The 22,341-nt window shown below is 31.1% G+C and overlaps 1 protein-coding gene across 1 annotated transcript; it reads right to left on the reverse strand.

Annotated features, from left to right (window-relative positions):
- Positions 1–10,258: 10,258 nt before the first annotated feature.
- LOC114190470 (alpha-L-arabinofuranosidase 1-like) lies at positions 10,259–14,527 on the reverse strand. Its single transcript, XM_028079371.2, has 17 exons — positions 14,345–14,527; positions 13,957–14,011; positions 13,644–13,843; positions 13,332–13,456; positions 13,003–13,153; positions 12,859–12,928; positions 12,598–12,743; positions 12,289–12,334; positions 12,131–12,183; positions 11,893–12,037; positions 11,682–11,800; positions 11,516–11,587; positions 11,323–11,426; positions 11,178–11,234; positions 10,877–11,075; positions 10,643–10,783; positions 10,259–10,520 (listed from the first exon to the last, which is right to left on the reverse strand). The coding sequence occupies exons 1-17, from the start codon at positions 14,525–14,527 to the stop codon at positions 10,422–10,424; spliced, it is 1,965 nt and encodes a 654-aa protein (XP_027935172.1). The 3' UTR covers positions 10,259–10,421.
- Between the last annotated feature and the right edge of the window lie 7,814 nt (positions 14,528–22,341).

Here is a 22,341-nt window from a genome sequence, read left to right on the forward strand (position 1 = left end):
TCTATATATATATATCAGCAAATCTCCTGTAATAATAAATAAACAGATTAAGTTTTACTGTAGACTGATTTTTTTTTTAAATAATAAAAAATTTAAAATAAAACTTTTAAATTGAAGCTAGTTTTTGCTGAGAAGGAAGGGCTATTTGATATTCGTGGTTATCTGAACTAGGAAAATAATTACATATTTCATATGATATGGCCTAAACAATGTTTACGAGTATAAAAAAATTCGGGATTAAATTTTTTTTGTTGTATATTCAAACTTCTTATAAATTAAAAATTTTAGTAATATATCCCAGGAAAAGTGTTGAGAATAATGGATGCGAAAGTATTAGATATTATGAAATAATTTTTTGTTACTGAATGTAAATAGTGGGCAAATAATGAAAAAGGATAAATTCTCACGAATGGTATATAACTTTATTAGCTAAAATTAATTCATAACATTATAATGCTATTGTCATTATTCTTCATTATTGAATGAAAAAAAAAAGGTTTTTCTATTATGGTGTAGTGCCAAGTTCTCATGTTATGAAAGGAAAAAGAAAAGTCACAAATTCTCATGTTATTTATTAAAACTATTCGATCAATATTTATAATTTTCATTTCCAACATACACTAAAGCTGTTCAGGGATGAAAGTAATCGGTTTTCAGTTTTCAAAACCAGAACCAACAAATAAGCATAGGTGGAGTTGGATGGTAATAACTATGTATCAAAATTTGTAGATAACGGTGTGTTTGGTTTAGCGTGGGAGAATTGATTTTAACTAAATCAATTCTCTAACACATAAATAACAATTAGTTATTTTCGTGAATTTTTTATCCTTTAATTGATTTTGGAAACTAAACATGTATTGATTTTGTGTTAAAAAATCAATTCTAATCAATTATGTATCATTTTTACACAACACCAAACACACACTAACTATACTCAGACCCAAAATCATATGATGAATAAAAACCCAATCTATTATGAATAATTTTTATAGATGTTAGAATCTAATTACCATCCCTATAATTTGAAGGTAAAACAAGTCAAGTAATCCAAAAAATTGAATTAATGACATTAACTTCCAGAAATCCTCGTCGTGGAAGCATATGGGAACGAAACAAGAGGGGGTAGGGCTTCTTCTGGCATAAAATTAGGTTTGATTTAAGGCTTCTTTTCAGTGTTCCAGTGATGGTTTATTGAAGGGAGTCACTATTACTTCTAATTTGTGGAGTTAGAAAAAAACAGTGCAAAATAAGTCATCATAGAGCACCAAAACATGAATGCAAATTTCATACCTTCACAAAACCACTTGTTTATCCAACCAAATTGAGTCTATCCTCATTGACAACATTGATCAACTGGTAAGATCAAATTACATCAAAAGAAAATTTAAGTTCACCCAAGAAAATTAAATTTAAGAGTCAAAAAAGGTGTATTTCCCCATATTTATTAGCATAAACAACCTTGGTTTATGGTCCATTAGATTCTATCATACGTATGTTCATCAGGTGCTAAACATATGCAATTTAGGGTACTTTTAATATCCCCTCTAAATTGAGGGAGAACAACTCAAGCAGAAAAAGAAAAAACAAAAGTAAAGTGTAAACACTTAAGGATGCAAAGATCTTCATCATACCTTGAGCAAAATCCCACATTGTGAATGAGGAGCTTTCATATGAACCAGATGTTAAGTATGTAAAAATAGGTTAAGAAAAGTATGGTTGAGTACATACATTGTGTTGTAGTATAATAGTATGAGATGTCATTAACATTTGTCATTTGTCATTATATGTCTTATTATTAGCATCATCCTGCAATCCAGGATCAACTACCTTATCACCTTCATCCGGTTGTTCATAGTGAACTTCTTTGTCATTATTAGCATCATCCAACAATTCAGCCTCCACATTATTGCCACCTACACAAGCACTATCACAATTCATCTACCCCTGCACCTCAACATTTCCATTACCAGTTTCTATATTGTCATCACCTAAGGGGTAATATTCCAAGAAATAATCAACTACTTCAGCCTCAGAAATTGTGTGTACTACAAGAAAGTGCACATTCTCATTTCTTCTACTCTTTGACCAGAAATGATATGTCTGAGATACTCCATACTTGCCTTCCCAAACAAGTATTTCTTCTTGTTCATCACCAACATGCGGCTTCTTAGAGCAATCAACACAATTTTCACATGCTCACAATGATCCTTAATAGTCTTACTAAATATGAGGATATCATCAAAGAAAACTAAGGCAAACCTTCTAAAATAGGGCTTTAATACATGATTCATGAGGGCTTGAAATGTGGACGCGACATTTGTCAACTTAAAAGGCATTACAAGAAGCTCGTAGTGGCTTTCATGAGTCCTAAAAGCAATTTTAGGGACATCTTCTTTCATGCGAATTTGGTGATACCCCGACTTAAGGTATAGTTTTGAAAAACTTGAGCTCCTCCCGATTCTTCCAAAAGCTCATTTATGACTAGTATAGGAAACTTGTCTGTTATGGTAATTTTATTTAAATCCACAAAAACTCCATCCTCCGTCCTTCTTTCTTATAAGAATAACAGGGCTACTATATGGGCTGTTGCTAGGTCTTATAATTCCCGCCGTCATCATTTCCTCACTAATTTCTCAATTTCATTATTTTGATAATATGGATACCTGTAAGGCCTTATATTTGGGGGATCAACTCCTTCCATGAGAGTAATGGCATGATCACATGTTCTCTGGGGAGGTAATTTAGTGGGTGATCTAAATATATCCTCAAATTTTGCCAACACAACCATTAATTCTTCATTGGGAATAGGTTCCCTCTCTATTGCATGAGCCCAAGGTCCTTGATATGACAACATATATCCCTCACCTACATTGTTGAGGACTTTCACCATTGCCTTCCAAGAAGCCTGAGATTTGCAAAGGGTATGATCACTCTTCATGATCTTCTTGCCGCCTCGTATACCCCAACTCAGCACAAAATTTCTGAAATTAGCCTTCACATTTCTCAAACTTGCTAACCACTCCATTCCTAACACCAAATTAGTCCCTCCTTACTCCATGAGAAAAAATTGTTGCACAATTGGAATACCTTGAATCACCACTTCCAATTGTTTGCATATGCCTCTATTCCACACCTTGTCCTCTATGCCCACTTCAACCTCAAACTCCCTAGTGTCAATTACCTCCAATTTGGAATGTTGGACTAATTTTTTTGAAATGAAATTAGTCGAAGCTCCACAATCCACTAATACTAGCACCTTCATCCCTCTACCCATAATCTTGGAGTATTGGTTAGAAGTCAATCCTTCATCGTTCTTCAATGAACTTTGCAACGTTTTAATGGTAATAGGGTCTACCTTCTCCTCCTCTTCTTCACTCAATTTTGTCTCTTCAACTTGGGAATCCTCCCTTAATAAAAATTGATAATGTTTCAATTTGCACACATGATCTTTTCCCCATGTTTCTCCATATTTAAAACACAACCCCTTTCTACTTCTTTCTCTCAATTCTACATGAGACAATTTTCCTCCCCTTACGACCTTTTTCTCAACATACTCACTCTCATTAACTTTACTACTTGCCCCCTTTTTACTTCCTCCCATCTTCCATCTAGTGAAACCTTTCGTATGTTTAATAAAAGGTTTCTCACCCATTTTCCTTTCTATTCTCATCAAGCCCGCCTTACGTAAGGCCTTATTTTTCTCTTCTAGTAATAATGCCTTATCCATCAATTCCTCCAATGTGCTTATGGCATATAATTTTAGTTCCACGTGTATTTCTTTCTTCAGCCAATTAACAAAGATTCCCTTAAGCATATTTCATTCCTCCTTCTTTAATGGGGCAAATTCTCTTTCAAACTTTTCTCTGTATTTCATTATTGAGCTGGTTTGTCTAATACTCGACAATGGGCCAAACTAATTATGTACCAAACTTGACTTCCTCCCATTTAAGTTCTTGACTTTGTTCTTCCCACCATTGATACCAATTCAACGCCTTATCCTCTAGGGTTATAACCATGGTGTCCAACTTCTCTTCCTCGTGCACCGTATTCAATTTGGAATAGCTTTCCTCTATCACAATCCACTTGTACGCATCAACTCCCCTAAAAATGGGAATCTTCAATTTGCGACCCCCGAAATCTCTTAACAACTCGTGACTATTGCTTTGAATGGTGGAGCGTGAGCTCTCTTCACTTTTGACTTCCTCGTCCATATCGTCGTTCACGTTCCTCCTCCTATGCGACCTCCTCTTATATAATTGATCGCAACGAGAGGTGCTTCTCGAAATGATTAAATGCTATAAATCTTCTAGCTATTGTTCGAGGCCCTCAATGCACTTCTCCATCATATTTCGCGTAAGGACCATACACTCCCAGAACCGAGTGCTCTGAATATCAATTGATAGTATCCAATTAAACAGTAATGCAAAGGCAAAGATAAGTATTATTTCAATGACCTAAAATAGAGAGGTTTAAGAACCTCTCTTCCTTACAAAACCAGTCCAAAATGTGCCCCCCTTCCTCGAAACCCCTAGCCCCTCACATCTACTCCTCTAGTCTCTTTCTCTCTCCTCCATAGTCACGTAGGCAATTCTGTTAAAACAAAATCATTGTGCGTGTGTAGATGGACCCCATGCAATGGGTTTCCACTTTGTCCTCTCATACACCTTTTGGACTTTCCTAATTTGTCCTTTAGTTTCTTTAACTCTAATTTGTGCTTGTGTGTGATAATTTAATTTTGAATGTTATGAAATATTTTCACAGTTCTTATTTTCTCCCATATTCATCGGAGTTTCCTATTAGTATTATGGTGCTTGATTTAGTCTCACATCGCTTAGAATTGTGAGATGTGGTTCTCTATTTTACTATATAAGAGACCATATGTAAAGCTTGAGGTACACTAGAAATAAAAATACTTCCTAGTGTAGTCGTGGACGTAGACATACACATTGTACGCCGAACCACGTTAAATTCTTGTGTCGTTTATTTTTCTCTCCTTATTATTTCCTTTATTGCCTTGTTCCTAACAATTGGTATCAGAGCCAAGGTCACGAGTTTATTTCTAGTGGACAATTGTTAAGGGGGAGATTGTTGCGGGTTGCACAATAGTCCTGTGGTGGAGGGCAAGTGGACCAAGTCACAATCTAAGTGGGATTCCTAGTAGGACAATTGTTGAGGGGGAAATTGTTGCAAGTGACATCAATTGTCCCATGGCAGAGGCTAAGTGGGCCGGGTCGCAATCGATTATTCGTGACGCTTGGACTTATGTTACATTCTTAAGTAAAAAAAGTTGCGCTCTAACTAATAGCTATAATTTTTGACCTAGTGATAAATGCATGATCCTAACATCCATCACATGTTGTACCCAAGCTAAAACAGGTGTGTGTTTAACTTACTCGCTTTTGTTAAAACGTATTCAAAGAGTGGTTATCAATGTTGTCATGTTTATTAGTGTGTATTCATTTACAAATTTCAATTTGTAGGAGTGGTTCTCTACCGTTCAAGCAAACTGGAAACTATGGATACCTTTTCAATTTCTCAACTTCAGATTTGTTCCACAACAATTTCAGGTTAGACTCTGATACATGTTGGCATTTTAATATTAAAGATCGATGTTTAATTTGACTTCACCAATGCTTAATTTTCTTTCTTGAAATTCATTTAAGGAACCGGGATTTTATTTAGTCGATTGCTCCTCATGGAAATTCATAGTTCTTGAAAAAAGAATTTTCTATTGATCTTTCAATAGATACTATGTCATACTACCTTGTAATCCTTTTTTAGCCGAACAATAGCGGAAAAATGAACATAATGAAGGAACTTTTTATTAACATTTTTGGATCTCTGAGATGCATCTTTTTGTTCTCTTGTTTTCAAGTATTTTATCATATGAAAATAGGATGCCATTTAGCTTTCTTAACTATGTTTTGGTCATACAAGAGTAATATTGATCGCTTGTGTTTTTAAGTTTTTTCTAATTTTATATTTGACCATTCCATTATTTATTTTTATAAAAAATATTCAAATTTTTAATCTTTTATCCAAATATTTGTAGGGTTTATGATGAATTTAGAATATAAAATCATTGTAAAAGATTAGAAGCATTACATTTAGTAGAAATTGTAATTTTTTGAAGTGTTTCATCTGCATTACGTTTACGGTTCAAATAGGAAATAGTATAATTGGTTCTTTATTTGTGCACCGTTATGATGATCATTGGACTGTTTTTTCCTGGACCTCATTTCTTTTCTCCCGCACTCCCATAAAATTCAAACTTGAAATTACTTTTCATCAAAATTATAATAAGAGTTACATCTGCACTCCTATTTTTTAATGTATTTCACAATATATTATCGTATCCAGAAATGTTTTGGAATATATTTTAGAATACAGTAAAAAATATATTTTGAATTGCAGAAGACAAGAAGAAGAAACAGAAAATGTGTACACTTCTCAAATTAGAGTTTTTAATACATTTGAATAAAGAGTAAATTTGGAATTTTAGAATTTATGAGGATGAGAAAGAAAAAAGGAAGTGCAAGAAGAAACTTTCTGATTATTAAATTCACCTCATGCTCATAGGAAAAGATTAAAATGCCTTTCATATTTCGTGACGCAATGTTTGTCACCATTGCTGTCATTGCCATCCTTATTGTCACGGCATTTTCATCTTAACAATGGTTTTTAAGAAACTAAGATTTTAGAACAATAATATTTTGACTACTAAATTTTGATAACTTTTTCTTATAATATGATGTGTCATTTTCTAATTGATTTTAAAATATTGAGAATGAGAAAATGAAAAAATGGAAAACCATTTAAAAAATATCACGTAAAATTGTAAGAGAAAATTATCGAAATTTAGTAATTAAAAAATATTTTTCAATATTTTAATGGAATCGGATTTCACTAATATGAAAAATTCAGTTTCCTTTTAGGTGAGATGTACATAAATTGTATAATGTTCAAAATAATTAATATAAATAAATATGTACTTGGGTTGTAGGATTATCTTGGGATATTTGGGTTGACCTACGATTTCTATATTATTATTATTATTATTATTATTATTATTATTATTATTATGTTAAATTAGTCTTTGTATTTATTACATAGTGTTAAATTGATTTTTCAGTTTTTGAACATTATAATAATTTATGTACATCTCATTCAATTTACGTGTTAATTTATGATTTTTTTTTTATTTTTTTTGTTTTTGCTTTTTATTTTACACATCTCATTCATAGTTGTGTCTAGAGATGACAAATAAACATGTCCCTGTGAGTATTATCCGAATCTGTCACCATTTTGATGAGAAATAACTGCATTGACTGGCTATGGGTATAGGTATGAGTACGAGAAATCCCTGACTTTTCAATTGGGTATGGGGATGAGTATGAAGATGTACATACATATCTGTCCCATCCCCATCCCTATACCCACCATAATACACGTCCGCGTTTAAATTATTAAAATATTTATAGTCAATTTAATAACATTATATATATATATATATATATATATATATTACTACGCACTTTTTATTTTTTAATTCTTCTAATTGTTTATTTTTTATAAGATTATTTCGCATCTCCAATATATTTTTCATCTTATTATAACATTTATCCAATTATGTTCAATTGATGTATGTTAATTAAATATTTTTTGTCTCACATTTGAATATTTCTATTCTTTTTTAATATTTTTATTTATTGTATATTTTTCTTTCACATAAAAATGTTAAACACTCTCAATTCAAATGTTTAGTAACATAAATTTTTCATTTACTAGGTAATATAAAAAATTTATCTTCTTTACTCTATTATTATTAATTTTTGTTTTATTTGAGAAAAAAATTATTTTGCTAAAATAATTTTCGTTATTTCTCAACTATTGACTATGTTGATATTTGAAAAGTTCTTTTAGATCTCTAAAGTATTTTTTATCTTATCATATCTATAATTATATATTTGTTTTCTTTTATGCGATTTCATTCAATAATCTCTCAAATTATTTCTAAGACAAATATTTGAAACTTTTTTATTACTTTTATTTGTTGTTTATTTTTATCATGTATAATACTATTTTAATATATTTTATATAACTATTTTTTATTTTGTAAGTCATTATCAAACTATAATTTTGTCATTATAATTGTATAAATAAATTTTATTACTATAATATAAAAATTTAATATAATTGCTATGAATATTTTTTTATCTCCATCCAACATATATTAAAGTTCAAAAGATACAAGATATATGTTGAAAATTTATTATTATTAGTTTAATCTTTATTCTTTGCATGATTTTGATTAAGTGGTGTATTATAACTTTTAATAGTGTATAAAAAATAAATTCATTAGAATTTAAAAAAATTGAAGTAAACAAATATTTAAAATATATTTAAATTTTAATATTTTTTTCCCTTTTATATTATTTTAAAAATATTTTAAAATTTTATCAACTAGGTTTAATGTTTGCAAATTTAATAAATCGTTTGGTTTTTATGAAATTTTATTTGGTATTCTAATTTGAAATGTATACCATTATAATTTCTTTATGAGTATTTGATATCAACAAAACAAACCTCCACTTGATATTAAAAATTTGATAATATTATATTTTCTTTACCGTAATGTTACATTATTTAATAAAAAATAATTAATTAATATTGAAATAGTAAGAAGGCAGGTATGGGTATGGGTACAAATATATACCCGTTACCAGGTGGGATTGTAATGAATTTTTTATGGGGATGAGTATGGAATTGTGAAATTCGTCTCCGCCTCGTCCCGTTGTCACCCCCCAATTGTGTCATATGTCAAAATGATTCAATTTGCTGTCTATACTTTTTATTTTCAATTTAGTCTCAATTTTTGTAGAAATGAAACAATATTATCCTTCCTTAAATTGATATTCAATCTACTTTTTGTATAAATCTTATGATAATATTCTTACTAAAATTGACATTCTAATTAAATATTTGCAGAAATATTTTTAAACAAACTTTTTGTTTTTAGTTTTATTATTAAACAAAGTTAAATCCTAAACCTAATTTCAATAATTAACTATTTTGTCATCATATATAAAAGCATCAAGTGTACCATATTATACAAACTTAGTGAAAATTAAAAATCAAATAACTTGTCACACATAAGTTTAGGAACTAAATTTCAAATTCAAAACAAAATCAAAATTTAAAGTTTCATATAGAATTTAAAGTTAATTTAAAAAATATTTATAGAAATATTGAATAAAAATATTAATTTTAGTAAGAATATCATCTTAATCTCAATTTAAGTAGAGTCAATATTGTTCCATTTTTTACATAAATTGAGATTAAATTGAAACTAAAAACAATATAAAGACTAGGTTGAATCATTTTAACACTAGACACAATTTTGGAATGACACGTGTAAATAATTTAAAAAAGAAAATAAAAAAAATTAAAAATAAAAAAATTCAAAAAAACTACCAATTGAATTATTTTTAAATAGACAGCGACTAAACTGAGACAGAAAAAAGAAACTGGAAAATCAATCTAACACTACTTGACAAATACAAAGACCAAAAGAGTAATTTATTCTTATTATTATTAACTTTGAAATATTGTGTTGATCGTGTCTATAAAAAAAATTAAAAATCTTTTAAAATTAGTAAGTTATTTTCATTAGTGGGCATGTTTATGTATATTATTATTATTTGCAACAATTAACGATCAAAATACACTACACTTATCAACCCATGTATAACAATTTGGAAAGAAAGAGTGAGACGAATCAAGCACATCATACATCGTTAGGGTAAAAAAGGCGTCCTAGATATGTTCACGAGCCCTTGCAAAAGTGCTACCGGACCTTTCCTCTGAACGTTTTCTCCAGCGGCGTTCATCGTCGTCGTTATTCCTTCCTGATCGGAAGCCTCACTTTCCAGAGAGTGAAAGGGCACGAGACTGATGAAACGTATATGATATTACAAATTTATCATTGGATGGATGTTATCTCTAGAATATCTTTATGATTACTATTTTAGTTACAGAAGATACATCTATGTGAAAAAAGAGATAAAAGAAAGTATAATATAATGTAAGTAATTATGACACTTAACTTTTTGGCAGTTCTAAACCGATGTAAGAAACAGAAACTACTCAGAAATACCATTAATTTGAATATAACTTACGGATCGACAATATAACTTAATCCAATGCTAATATGCAATTGTACTTTAATAACTGATATTTTTCTTATTTAAAAGCCCGAGACAATAGATAAAGAAAAGGAGGGAAGAGGATTGAAATAAAATGAGGCATCGTAAATATTTGAAACGAAAGGAATAGGCCATATATTACAATTTATTGATAATATAAAAAGGGCATAAAATCTCTCTCCGCTGGAACGGACTTAATCTATGTCGTAATTATCTTCATAAAATTAAGAAATCGAATGATGTGACCGAAAAGGGTGAGAGAATTGCTTGTATCTTGCTTTCAACATTCACCGCCGAACTCGTTTGTGGCACCACCTGCGTTTAAAATGAAAACAACATAAATTATAAATCACATTAAAAAAAAAATCATTAACAAATGTCAGTAATTGATGTTAGCTTTTGTATTCAACAGAGTTTTGAGAAAAAAGCAAAGGTACCTTGGTAGGTTGTGCGAAGGAATTCTCATCCATTACGTTGTCTGATGTAAGCACTGTCTTTGTACAACCAAATTGTTGTCCCACTGGGAACCCATCTATGCTTATGTCAATCGTCTCTGTGCCTCTTCCGAAGTTTACTACCTGTGCAGATCAAATTCAACAACTCAAACATACATTTCTTTATCAAAGCTAATCTAATTAAAGACATGTTTTTATATTGTTTCAGAATCTTACCTTTATTCTTATGTAATTTTTATTCTCTGTAGAATCTTTCCAACTAATTGCAGATGCAATAAGTTGATTAGATGAAGTAGTGTTGAGTGTTGAGGGGAGAAATGTTGCTCCACTAGACTCAACAAAAAGCTTTTGCACCCAATAGCTGGGTGTTCCATACATCTGATAAGAGTCGAACACAATTGCATCGGGAATCCATCTGAAAAATCACACACAATAATTTCATCAACCTCATCTTATACATTCCAGCCAATAAAATCTTCTGGGTAGATAAAAAATGTGGTAAATGGTAGAAAATTACTTCCTATCGTTTATATTTGAGAAAAGTGGTGCATAAGCAACCATGTCGACAATATCACTGCATCAGAAACATAAAAAAAACATGTTAGAATATGGTTAATGTAAAAAAAAAAAAAAAACATTAAAAGAAAAAAAAAGAACTAAACCTGTTCTTTTCAAGGCCAATAAGAAATGCAGCTTCAGCCACAGCAGCCAGGAGACTTCCATTTCCAGCGTCTTTTCTCCATACAGCAAACTCACTCACAAAAGCCTATATTCATTATATATATTCACGTATATCAAACTATGCATAAATCAACAATGAATATAGAGTTCATTAAAACTAAAAATTGATCAAACCTTTGGACCAGATCGTGCGGTGCGATCGAACTGAGTAGACATGGAAAATAAGTCTTTGGAGGTTGTGTAAGTCTAACAAAAACAAAACATTGAGAAGTATAAGTTGACAAATGAAAAAACACAAATATTTGAAGCAACAAATGAAAGTTCAAGAATTAATATTTACATGAAAATCAAACAAATCAGCTGGATGCTTTAATGGTGTGACAGAAGCATCACAATTTGAGATGAGTTTAATATCTGGGTAGGCAGATCTTATAGCATCATGTATCTTAAGGTAATTTGCTGCAAAAAAGAAAAAAAAAAAGTATAAAAAATTTTAGTAGTTAAATCAATAAATTTAGAATCGTGACATATATGTGGTCATAGAATGATACCTTGATAATTGGAAAATTCACAATCTTCATTTCCAATGGCAACATATCTCAAATCAAATGGTTTAGGATGTCCCAATCCAGCTCTAACAGAACCCCACTTTGATTCAGGAGACCCTTTTGCGAACTCAATGCCATCAAGGGCATCCTTTTAATACAAAGATTTCAAAACATGAGCACTCAATTGTATATACAGTTTCAAGAATACCAAAAAGAAATGAGTATCAGAAGAAAATTATACTTGCACGTAAGGTCCCAAATCTGATGGATTAATTTGTTCATTACGGCTGAAACCTAAATCAGAAACACAATTAGTTAGAAAACAAAGATAAAATCAAAAAATTTATGTTGTTGGGAATGAATCTGAGCTATGGCAAGAAGAACATCTATATAATATACCAGCGTTGAACACCCATATGGGCAATGCACCAAGGTCCTCTGCTAGCTGCAAAACAAATATTAAATCATTATATTTATTTAAATAAAGTAGGAAAATTTTAATCATAGTTTTAAAAAAACAATCAAAATTGATTTTTTAACTAAATTTTGACAATTCTCTTATAATCTCAAATAACATTTTCTAAATAATTTTTCATTATTTTATTTTTTTTTATATTTCAAAACTATTTAAAAGATATTAAGTTGTAGAAGAAAATTTTCAAAATTTAATTATCAAAATGTTATTTTCCAAGAATAATAAATACTCACTTGGAGATATTCCAAATAACCAATTCCATCGTCACTCCAATAGTTCCAAATATCATTGTTGTGACCTGGTCTCTCTTCCCATGCTCCAATTGTATCTTTCCACTGATATTTGTTTTGCAGATGATATCCTTCAACGTAGGTGCCACCTAATTAATGCAATGGACAAGGATAAACAGAGTTAATTACATTTTATAATTATTAAGTGAATCTTATATATTGCTACCTCGATATATATCTAAATCACATAGAATCTGAACATACCAGGAAATCTCATAAACTTTGGTTTCAAATCTGCCACCATTTGAAAAAGATCCTTTCGGAAGCCATGACCCTGTTTGAAGAGAAGATATTTAATTCATGTGAAGAAAAAGAAGAATAAAACAAAATAGATTAATAATTACTAACCATGTAAGTGTCCAATGGCATGACTGAGATTTGGTCAAACAGGTAACTCCCTCCCTTGCTTGTCGTTATTTGAAGACTTGAATAGTGATTCGTAGCCTTTGCTTCCACCTCTGTCTCCACCTTTCTCCATTTTCCATCTTCAGGAACTTGCCTGAACCATCACAACAAATATTTTTAACTTCACTTTTATTTTCAACGATTCAATCACGAATGATACGATAAGTTTTGTAAAATAAGATTGGAATTATCTTTTGTACCACTGATTTTAAGTGTGATCTCCGACAATAATTTCAACAATGTCTTTTAATTATGTGAAAATATCAACTTACGTTATATTTGATGAGACCTCTATAACACCAACACCTGTGAATGAAAGTTGAAAATTAAAGTCTCCTTCCTCTCCTTCTGATTTAATATGATACACCACCTTATACCTTTTTCCTTGCTCGATATTCTGATCACGAAAGGAGCAGTTTTAGAACGACAAAAATTCATTCATACAATAAACTATTAACATTTTCTCAATTTCTTATGGAAATAAAAGCACAATGTTATGTGAGTTTGTTAATATATCATTTTTTATTTTTTAAGAAAAATACGTGCATGTGTGAATATGAAATATATATTATAATTTTGCTTACCATGCCCCAGTAACCAGGGTTAGAAATACCAACGCCACCACTTGGACAAGGGTTCTTATCATTACAATGCACCTCCATTTGTAATGCAGCTTTATTACGCTCAAAACATGAGCTATCATTAATTGATACAGAAATGAATGATTCATTTCCTATAATTGACCAAACATTCAAGGTATTGTTCGGGCCTCTAACTTCAAATCCTAATATTATTAGCAGAAAAATTCAAAAATCGGTTAAAATATACTGAAATCTAATTTACTTCGATATGGAATGAAAAAACAAGATTAAGAAAACTTAGAATTAAGGAAATAACCTTTATTGCGAACAAGTTCTGCCCACAGTCCTCCGGCACAAGCATGATTAATCTCCTGCAAAAATAATTTCAATGAAATTGGTTACTTTTAGGAAATTCAAATGCAATTGGTTTTTTCTTGTATGTATTAGATTTGTTATAACTAATCTTTTATTTAAAAGTTTCTTGATAGTTAAAAATTCAGTTTTAAACTAAAAATTGTATATGTTTATATATAAGTTAATAAACATAATAATTAACTTATACAGAAAATTTAATTCGTATGCGATTACATAAGTAATTATATAACTAAAAATCAAACAGAGGTAGTTGACATAATTCACAAAATAAAACATAGAGATGCAAGGAAAGTGTAATCATGACCATCTTTATATATATATAAAAGTACCTCAACGAATACTCCAAGGAAAGTGTCAGGAATTGGAATTGTTTTTGACGAAACAGTAGTAGCATTATGAACAATTAGGGTTGAGTTTGCATCAACACAGCAATGCTCAAAACTAAGAAAATAAATGGCGAATAAGAAATAGAACATGACATGTAATGAAGCTTTTGAAGAACAAGACGCCATTCTTAACAAATATTATATGATGATACATTATTGTCTAACAAATAGACCATATTTATAAGCAAGAAAAAAACCTATAAAAGGAAAAATAAATTATCATGCTTATCTATTATGCCAGGAAGGAAAAACTTTAAATCCTTTAAATAGTTTAAGAAAATTATAATACTTATAACACTTTAACAAAATATACAACTATCAGTAACAAATCTCTTATTATTATATATTTATTGTCACCTTCTCATCAAAGTAACATATCAAACTAATAACTTTATTGCATAAGTACTACAAAGTAAACTTTAATCCCAATATACAAAGGTTTAATTTATTGATAATATAGAAACATTCTGTTGTTGGCAATTTTGAATGGACAACAGAATGAATAGTATAAAATATAAAAATGTCTTATATTGATATATAAAAAAATATAAAGTATTATTATCAAGAATAAGGAATTAATTAATGTATGAAGAGCTGGTTACAGATTTGTGCATTATTTGAAACATTCCTTTTAACACATCTTCTGAAAATTATAAAATCATAACTAAAACCCACTAAATTATGTATTAATATCTACAACTTTTATTATTTTGACTAAGTTTTAATAAATAATATAAATTAATCCCTCATTTTTTTAATTATTAAGTTTGTAAAAAAAATCTATAATTAATATTCTTTAATTAATTATATCATTATTTTTTATTAATTAATTAATTTATTTATTTATTTATTTGTACTTGTGCAGTTTGTTTACCAAGTTAGGATAAAGAAAGTTTGTCGTTTCTTATTTGTATATAAAATCTTAAAAGGCAGATAATTAGAACTCAGCAAATATGTTTACAACTTTTAAAGATCTGTTCTAAATAATTAGGAAAATCATCATGAAAGATAATATTGTTTTAAAGTATGTGTAGTTCCTTTTTTTTTTCTCAAAAAGTTTTTTTTTTTCATCCAACCTATTAATGACACAAGGATACCATTTCTTGTTCAGATATGTTTTTTATATCTGTAAAATAGTTTTTATAATTTTAGTCTCGATAAAAAAATATATTTTTCTTCTTAAAAAAATTCATTTTTGTTTTTATCTTAATAAAATTTGTTGATTTTTGTTTTGATACTTTAAAATACTTTTTCTTTGTTTTTCAAGACTTGAAATAGTTACTTTTATTTTATAAATGAATAAATAATATTTATTCCAAAGATATACAAAACCTTTGGATATATATATATATATATATAAAAGCTTTTTCAAATGATATTTTTACTCGTAATAAACATAATTCCTATAAAAATAATATTTTAGTTGTAATTCTTTCAGAAATATCCAGACAAATTTAAACACCTTTGTTATAGGTTAGTGAAAATTTTATTCTGTAACAAAAACCTACAAAATGTCAAAATTTATAAATAACTCTGGAAAAATTAAATTTCAAATATTGCACCTGTAATATTTTATATGTCATCTTATGTTTAAATAAAAATGTTAAATTTGATGTAACATTAATTAAGTAGGACAAACAACTGTTGATATTGTACTAGTTATATTCTAAAAATCTTAAGTATGAATATACACGTAAAATAAAAATTTATTTTTATTTATTTTACTGGTCATCTACTCCTTGTAAAATTTATGTTAAATAAAAAATACCTTTTAAAACCTACTACCGACAGAAACATATTCACAAACTAAAATGCTCATACATTAGAATCTAAAAAATAAAATTGTGACACTAAACTAATAAAATAATAATTAATTCAAAAAATAATTTAAGTGTTTCTCGTTGCTATATTCTAAAAAGACAATGAAATTTCAAGAGAAATATAAAACCTCATAAAAATAAAGAACATGAGCCCTAAGTCAAAGAAATTATTCTCACTCTCAACCATTCTTTTTAGCCATTTTATTAATTTTTAAAGATCATTAAGGTTGAGGTATCTCAACTCAAGTGTCTCGCATAAATATATATAAATATAATATTGTTGATTAAAAAAAGAAAAAACAAGATTTTATCCCAAGTCTCATTGGCATTTAGTAGAATACTTAACAAATGAACCAAAATGAAGTAACAGTCATATAAAAGTTGGACAATATATACAACCCTCTAAACATAGAGGTTCCAAAGACACTAAAAAAAAAAGAATAGAATTAAAAAATACTTGTTTTTAATGGTAAGTATAGGAAATGAAGAAAAATCACCCATATATTCCTTTCAAACATTAGGAAAAAAAGATACATTGCCTTTTTGGTTTATTAGTTATCTACTCAAGTTTTTTTTATAGGAAATTTACTTTAGTAGAATAAATTACACTACAAGAATGTAGGTTTTTTTCGTCGGCCAAAATCGGACTTTACTAGTGTAAAACCGACGAAAAGAGCATGATCTCGTCGGTCCAGCGACGGTAACATGGACCACGCCCATCTCCTGGATGCAAAACTCGTTTGCGTCGGCCAAATGGGGACGAACATTTGCTGCTTGTTTATCGTCGGCTCAACCGACGAAAACATATAAAAAAATAAAATAATAAGTTCGTATGCGTGGGTCAAGCCCACGAACACCTGAAAATTTTTCAAAATTTTGCGTGGGCTAAGCCCACGAATGATTCCCTATGCGTAGGTCAAGCCCACGAATGATTTAAATAAAATATCTAAAATAGAGGGCTTTGCGTGGGTTTAGCCGACGCAAACAATTTCCCTTATAATTGTTGGCGTGGGCTTAGCCCACGCAAATGTTTATTTCCAGGCACATCGCAAAATCTGCATCCAACAATACCAAAACCTGCATCCAGACACATTTCAAACAATAATTCAGGGTATCATTTGAATCATTTAGAAGCGAAATTGCAAACACAAAATTAAGTAAATTGTGACTTTAATTAGATCAAATTACAGTCGCACAAAAATCTACAAGTCTAAAATCCACAGAAGACAAGTCCACCTAAAAAGCTTATTCTAAAAACCTAATTTGGATCTCATAACCAAAAAATTACTCAATCAATAGGGATTCAATCAACAATGTAGTGAAGTTCAATCAACAAGAATACAATAACTAACCTGGATGCTTCAAAAATCTGTTGGGTTCGAACAAAAATCCGTAAACCGTGCTTACGAAAATCCCTAAATCTGCGACGAAGCTCGTCGACGCACCCTTTCTCGCCCAAACCTCCACGCTCGTCACAACATTCGTCTTGTGAGAGCAGCTCGCATCGTAACAGAACCTCGCCTCCTCGCAGTAGGTGGCGTCTTTGAAGAAGCTAGCCTCATTGGAGTATTGTTCTTGTCGCCCACTTGCCTCGATGGAGTTTCGTCACTCATGGAAGAAAACGCACGCCAGAGAGAAAAAGGGAAATGTCGAGGCTGACTCGAGGGAAGGGGAAAGCGGAAGGGGGAAAAGTGAAATCTGATGTTTTCCCCCTATACTTTAACTTAAAGTTTATTTTTTTTTATCTCAGTAGTATATGCGTGGGCCAGCCGACGCAAACAATTTAATTTGTTATGCGTGGGCCATCCGACGCAACTTATTGGTTGATTTGCGTCGGCCAAACCGACGAGAATCTAAAATTAATATTTTTTTCATTTCTACGAAGAGATAATTTTTGTTTCTAAATAACTTTTTGGTTACCGTCGATTTTGCGTGGGTCTGGCCGTCGTATTTTGCGTCCTACACTGATCCGACGCCATAATTTCGACGCTAAAACCGCGCATTCTTGTAGTGTTAAAATGAGTTAAAGATAGAAAAATAAACAAATAACTATATAATTTAATTTGTTAAAGCACTTGGTAAATGAAAGATCTTATGTTCAACTCTCAACAAGAACCAGTTGTTTTATTTATTATTTAGCATTAATTTTGGAATATTGGTTTGGATAATTTCAATTTTTTTCCTAATCTGTTCTAGAAATAGAAAATTATTATCTCATTTTGGTGATTCTATAACACCATGACTACATAGATTTTGTGATTACTAAAATACCCCTTCAAACAGAACCCAAAACAGTTATTCCAAAGATAAAATTAAAGTTCTATCAACATACTTTCTATTGAAGTACCACAACCACTCCTTTTATTATCCGTGAGAGAAGATAGTGGCCATGGTTGAGAGTGCGAGAGGGGAAGGAATGGAAGAGAAGATGGTGGGTGACGAAAGAGAAAGTGGATCTGCAGCGAGGGGCAGATCCAATGCTCGTGAGAGGAGCAAGAGAAGGTAAGCAAAGCTTTCTATTACTGTTTTTGTTTATTGTTACATTGAAGGGAAAAATCCAAGCGAGTTTTTATAGAAAAGGGGAAAAGGGGGTTTTTTACAAAGGAAACCCTAGATTACTGATTAAATCAGTAATCAGCTATAGAAAGGTAAAACGAGAAACCCTAAAGGGTTTTAGAGTTTCAATATCCTCCCCTCAAGCTGGATGGTGGATGCTCAACATCCCAACACTAGTGCAGAAATTGATTTTTACCTCGCCTTATATGCCTCGGTTGTCCAGGAACCGAAGCATATAATGGTGCGGTGGCATTTTTGCAATTTTAGACAACTTTTATGTCTCGGTTCAGCCTAACCCGAAGCAAAAGAGAGATATATGCTTCGGTTCGCCAAAAATCGGTGCCAAAGGAGGCTCATATGCTTCGGTTACACAGACCCAAAGCCAAAAATCCACTAGATGTTACCTCTTTGGCCTCGGGTGGGTCTGAATCGGTGCCAAATAAGGCTATATGCCTCGGTTCAATTAATAACCGAGGCCATATGGTTTAATTAGGGCACCAAATTCGCGAGTCCATTTTCTCTTCTTCTTCCCCGTGCCCCCTATCTGCAACAGTACCCTTTCTCTTCTCCCTCTGGCATGGTTGTTCCATGGCTCGTTGACGCTGTTGTTGCAGGTTGTGTGTCGCGGCGCAATGAAGCTATGCGTGAGCGTTAATGGTGCAGATCAGTGTTGGAGCGTTGCGGAGAATGCATCTTGCTCTCACTGCTGCAATGGAGGTGTTGGTCGCAGTTGCAGATCTGCGCAGCTTTGAGGATCGTTCGAATCTGGCTCGCGTGCAGGCAGTGGATCTGTGTTGATGGTGAACGTTGCAGGTGTTGCCTTGGTGGTTGCAGGTCCAGACAGTGTTGTTGCTGTTGCAGAACGCAGACTGCTGTTGCGATGCCTCGCGATCACGGTGGTGCTGCTAAGCGTGACGCGGTGGCTTCCATGGAGGTCAGCCGTGGTTATGGTTCGTTGCAGGTGGCGCGGTGGCTGACAGCGGACATATGCAGATCTGGTTCGCTCATGGCGAGGAAGATGGTGGTGGCTGCTGCGTTTCATCGGCGACGCGTTACGGAACACTATGGCTCTGGTTCATTTAGAACCGAGGCATAAAAGGAACTTTATGACTTCGGATAACGACCGAGGCCAAAAGGGGTGCCTTTAGGTCTCGTCCCAACAGTTCCAGACCTGAGGCAAAATGAGGAAAATAACCGGGGCAAAAAGCCCTTAATTAGGGTTGAGTTTGCATCAACACAGCAATGCTCAAAACTAAGAAAATAAATGGCGAATAAGAAATAGAACAAGACATGTAATGAAGCTTTTGAAGAACAAAACGCCATTCTTAACAAATATTCTATGATGATACATTATTGTCTAACAAATAGACCATATTTATAAGCAAGAAAAAAACCTATAAAAGGGAAAATAAATTGTCATGCTTATCTATTATGCCAGGAAGGAAAAACTTTAAATCCTTTAAATAGTTTAAGAAAATTATAATACTTATAACACTTTAACAAAATATACAACTATCAGTAACAAATCTCTTATTATTATATATTTATTGTCACCTTCTCATCAAAGTAACATATCAAACTAATAACTTTATTGCATAAGTACTATTAAGTATAACTATGTGTCATAGTTATAACTTTAATTCCAATATACAATGGTTTAATTTATTGATAATATAGAAACATTCTCTTGTTGAAAATTTTAAATGGCTAACTTAGGGATGTTAACATGGCTAACTTAGGGATGTTAACGAGGGGGATAGGTTACGGATAGTAGCTCTCACGTATCTTATTTGTTGGATAAATATTTTCCGTACTCGTATTCATATATGTAAGTATCCGTTATGCGAGTACCTGCCTATTTTTTTCATATCTGCGGATATTCATGGGTATCCGTGAGTATTTACAAAAATATTTTAAAAAATAAATATTTAACCATAAATTCAAATAAAATAAAATACATCACTGTCATAAATTTGAAATAAAGTTCAAATAAACTCAAGTTCATACAAGTCCAAATAACGATGAAAGTAAATATAAAATGACATTCAACACAATAGAAATTCTTTAATTAGTGATTCTATCAACAAGCTCACTTTCTCCTATTGATTCCTGAAAAACAAACAAATAAAAAATCACTAACAATTTATATTGTAATTTATTTTTGAATGAAATATTAAAGAAATTACTAACTTCATCAATGTCCACATTTTGCAACATATATGAAGTTTCAAGTTGTCAAATTTTAATCTAGAAGAGTCTGAAAACATAAGAAGTTCATCAATCAAAAATTTCTAACAATCACTTAATTAAACTATCTAAGTAAAAGTGTTAATTTCATTACCTTCGATGTTAGTCCATAATCAGTCTTGGAGACACATCAATGCCTCCACAGTATCAGGAAGTAATCTATTGCGATGTACTTAATTAAACTATCTAAGTAAAAGTGTTAATTTCATTACCTTCCATGTTGGTCTATAACCAGTCTTAGAGGCACATCAATGCCTTCACAGGAAGTTATATGGTGTTTAACTTTCTCGTTTTTACTCAATGTGGGACTTAGACTCACACTTGGATTCCCAACAATCTATCCCTCAAGTGTGAGTCCCTTCACATTGGTACTTCCCTCTCGAGCTAACTATCGAGTACCCCTTTGTCTGTACCGTCGTTCTTCTTAATGGGACTCGCTTACCTGACCCACTATCAGAAAGACTTTCGATACAGGGCCTCGTCTAACGATACTACTGTTTTGGGTCTTTCGAGAGAGAATCACTAGGGAGATTTAACACAGTATGAACCTAACACATAAGGGATTGACACCACTCTTAATCCAAAACCTTAAGACAATATATTTATGAGCCTTGATCCTTATATGGTGCTCAACTTTTCTCATTTTGACTCAATGTGGGACTTAGACTCACACTTAGATTCCCAACACACACACATATAATATGAGAGTATTTTTGTGAATTAAAGTTTAGTGGGTACGAGTATCCACGGGTACAAATACTATGATATCCGTACCTGCTTTGTTAACATGCGGGTATAAAAATACTTGTACCCGCGTGTAGCAGGTATCTATTTTACACCCATAAGATAACTGCAAGATAATGAATAGTCTAAAATATAAAAATGTCTTGTATTGATATATATATATATATAAAATTTATATATATATATATATATATATATATATATATATATATATATATATATATATATAAAGTATTATTATCACGAATAAGGAATTAATTAATGTACGAAGAGCTGGTTACACACTTGTGCATTATTTGAAACATTCCTTTTAACACATCTCCTGAAAATTAATTAATTTGTACTTGTGCATTTTGTTTACCAAATTAGAATAAAGAAAGTTTGTTTCTTATATGTATATAAAATCTTAAAAGGCAGATAATTAGAACTCAGCAAATATGTTTAAAATATTGAAGATCTGTTCTAACTAATTAGGAAAATCATCATGAAAGATAATATTGTTTTAACTATGCATAGTTCCCTTTTTGCTTTCTCAAAATTAATTTTTTTTCATCCAACCGATTAATAACATTT

Source organism: Vigna unguiculata, chromosome 1 (genome assembly GCF_037176805.1).
Source record: "Vigna unguiculata cultivar grain cowpea cultivar isolate G323 ecotype 2 chromosome 1, ASM3717680v1, whole genome shotgun sequence".
In the NCBI taxonomy this organism is placed as follows: domain Eukaryota; kingdom Viridiplantae; phylum Streptophyta; class Magnoliopsida; order Fabales; family Fabaceae; genus Vigna; species Vigna unguiculata.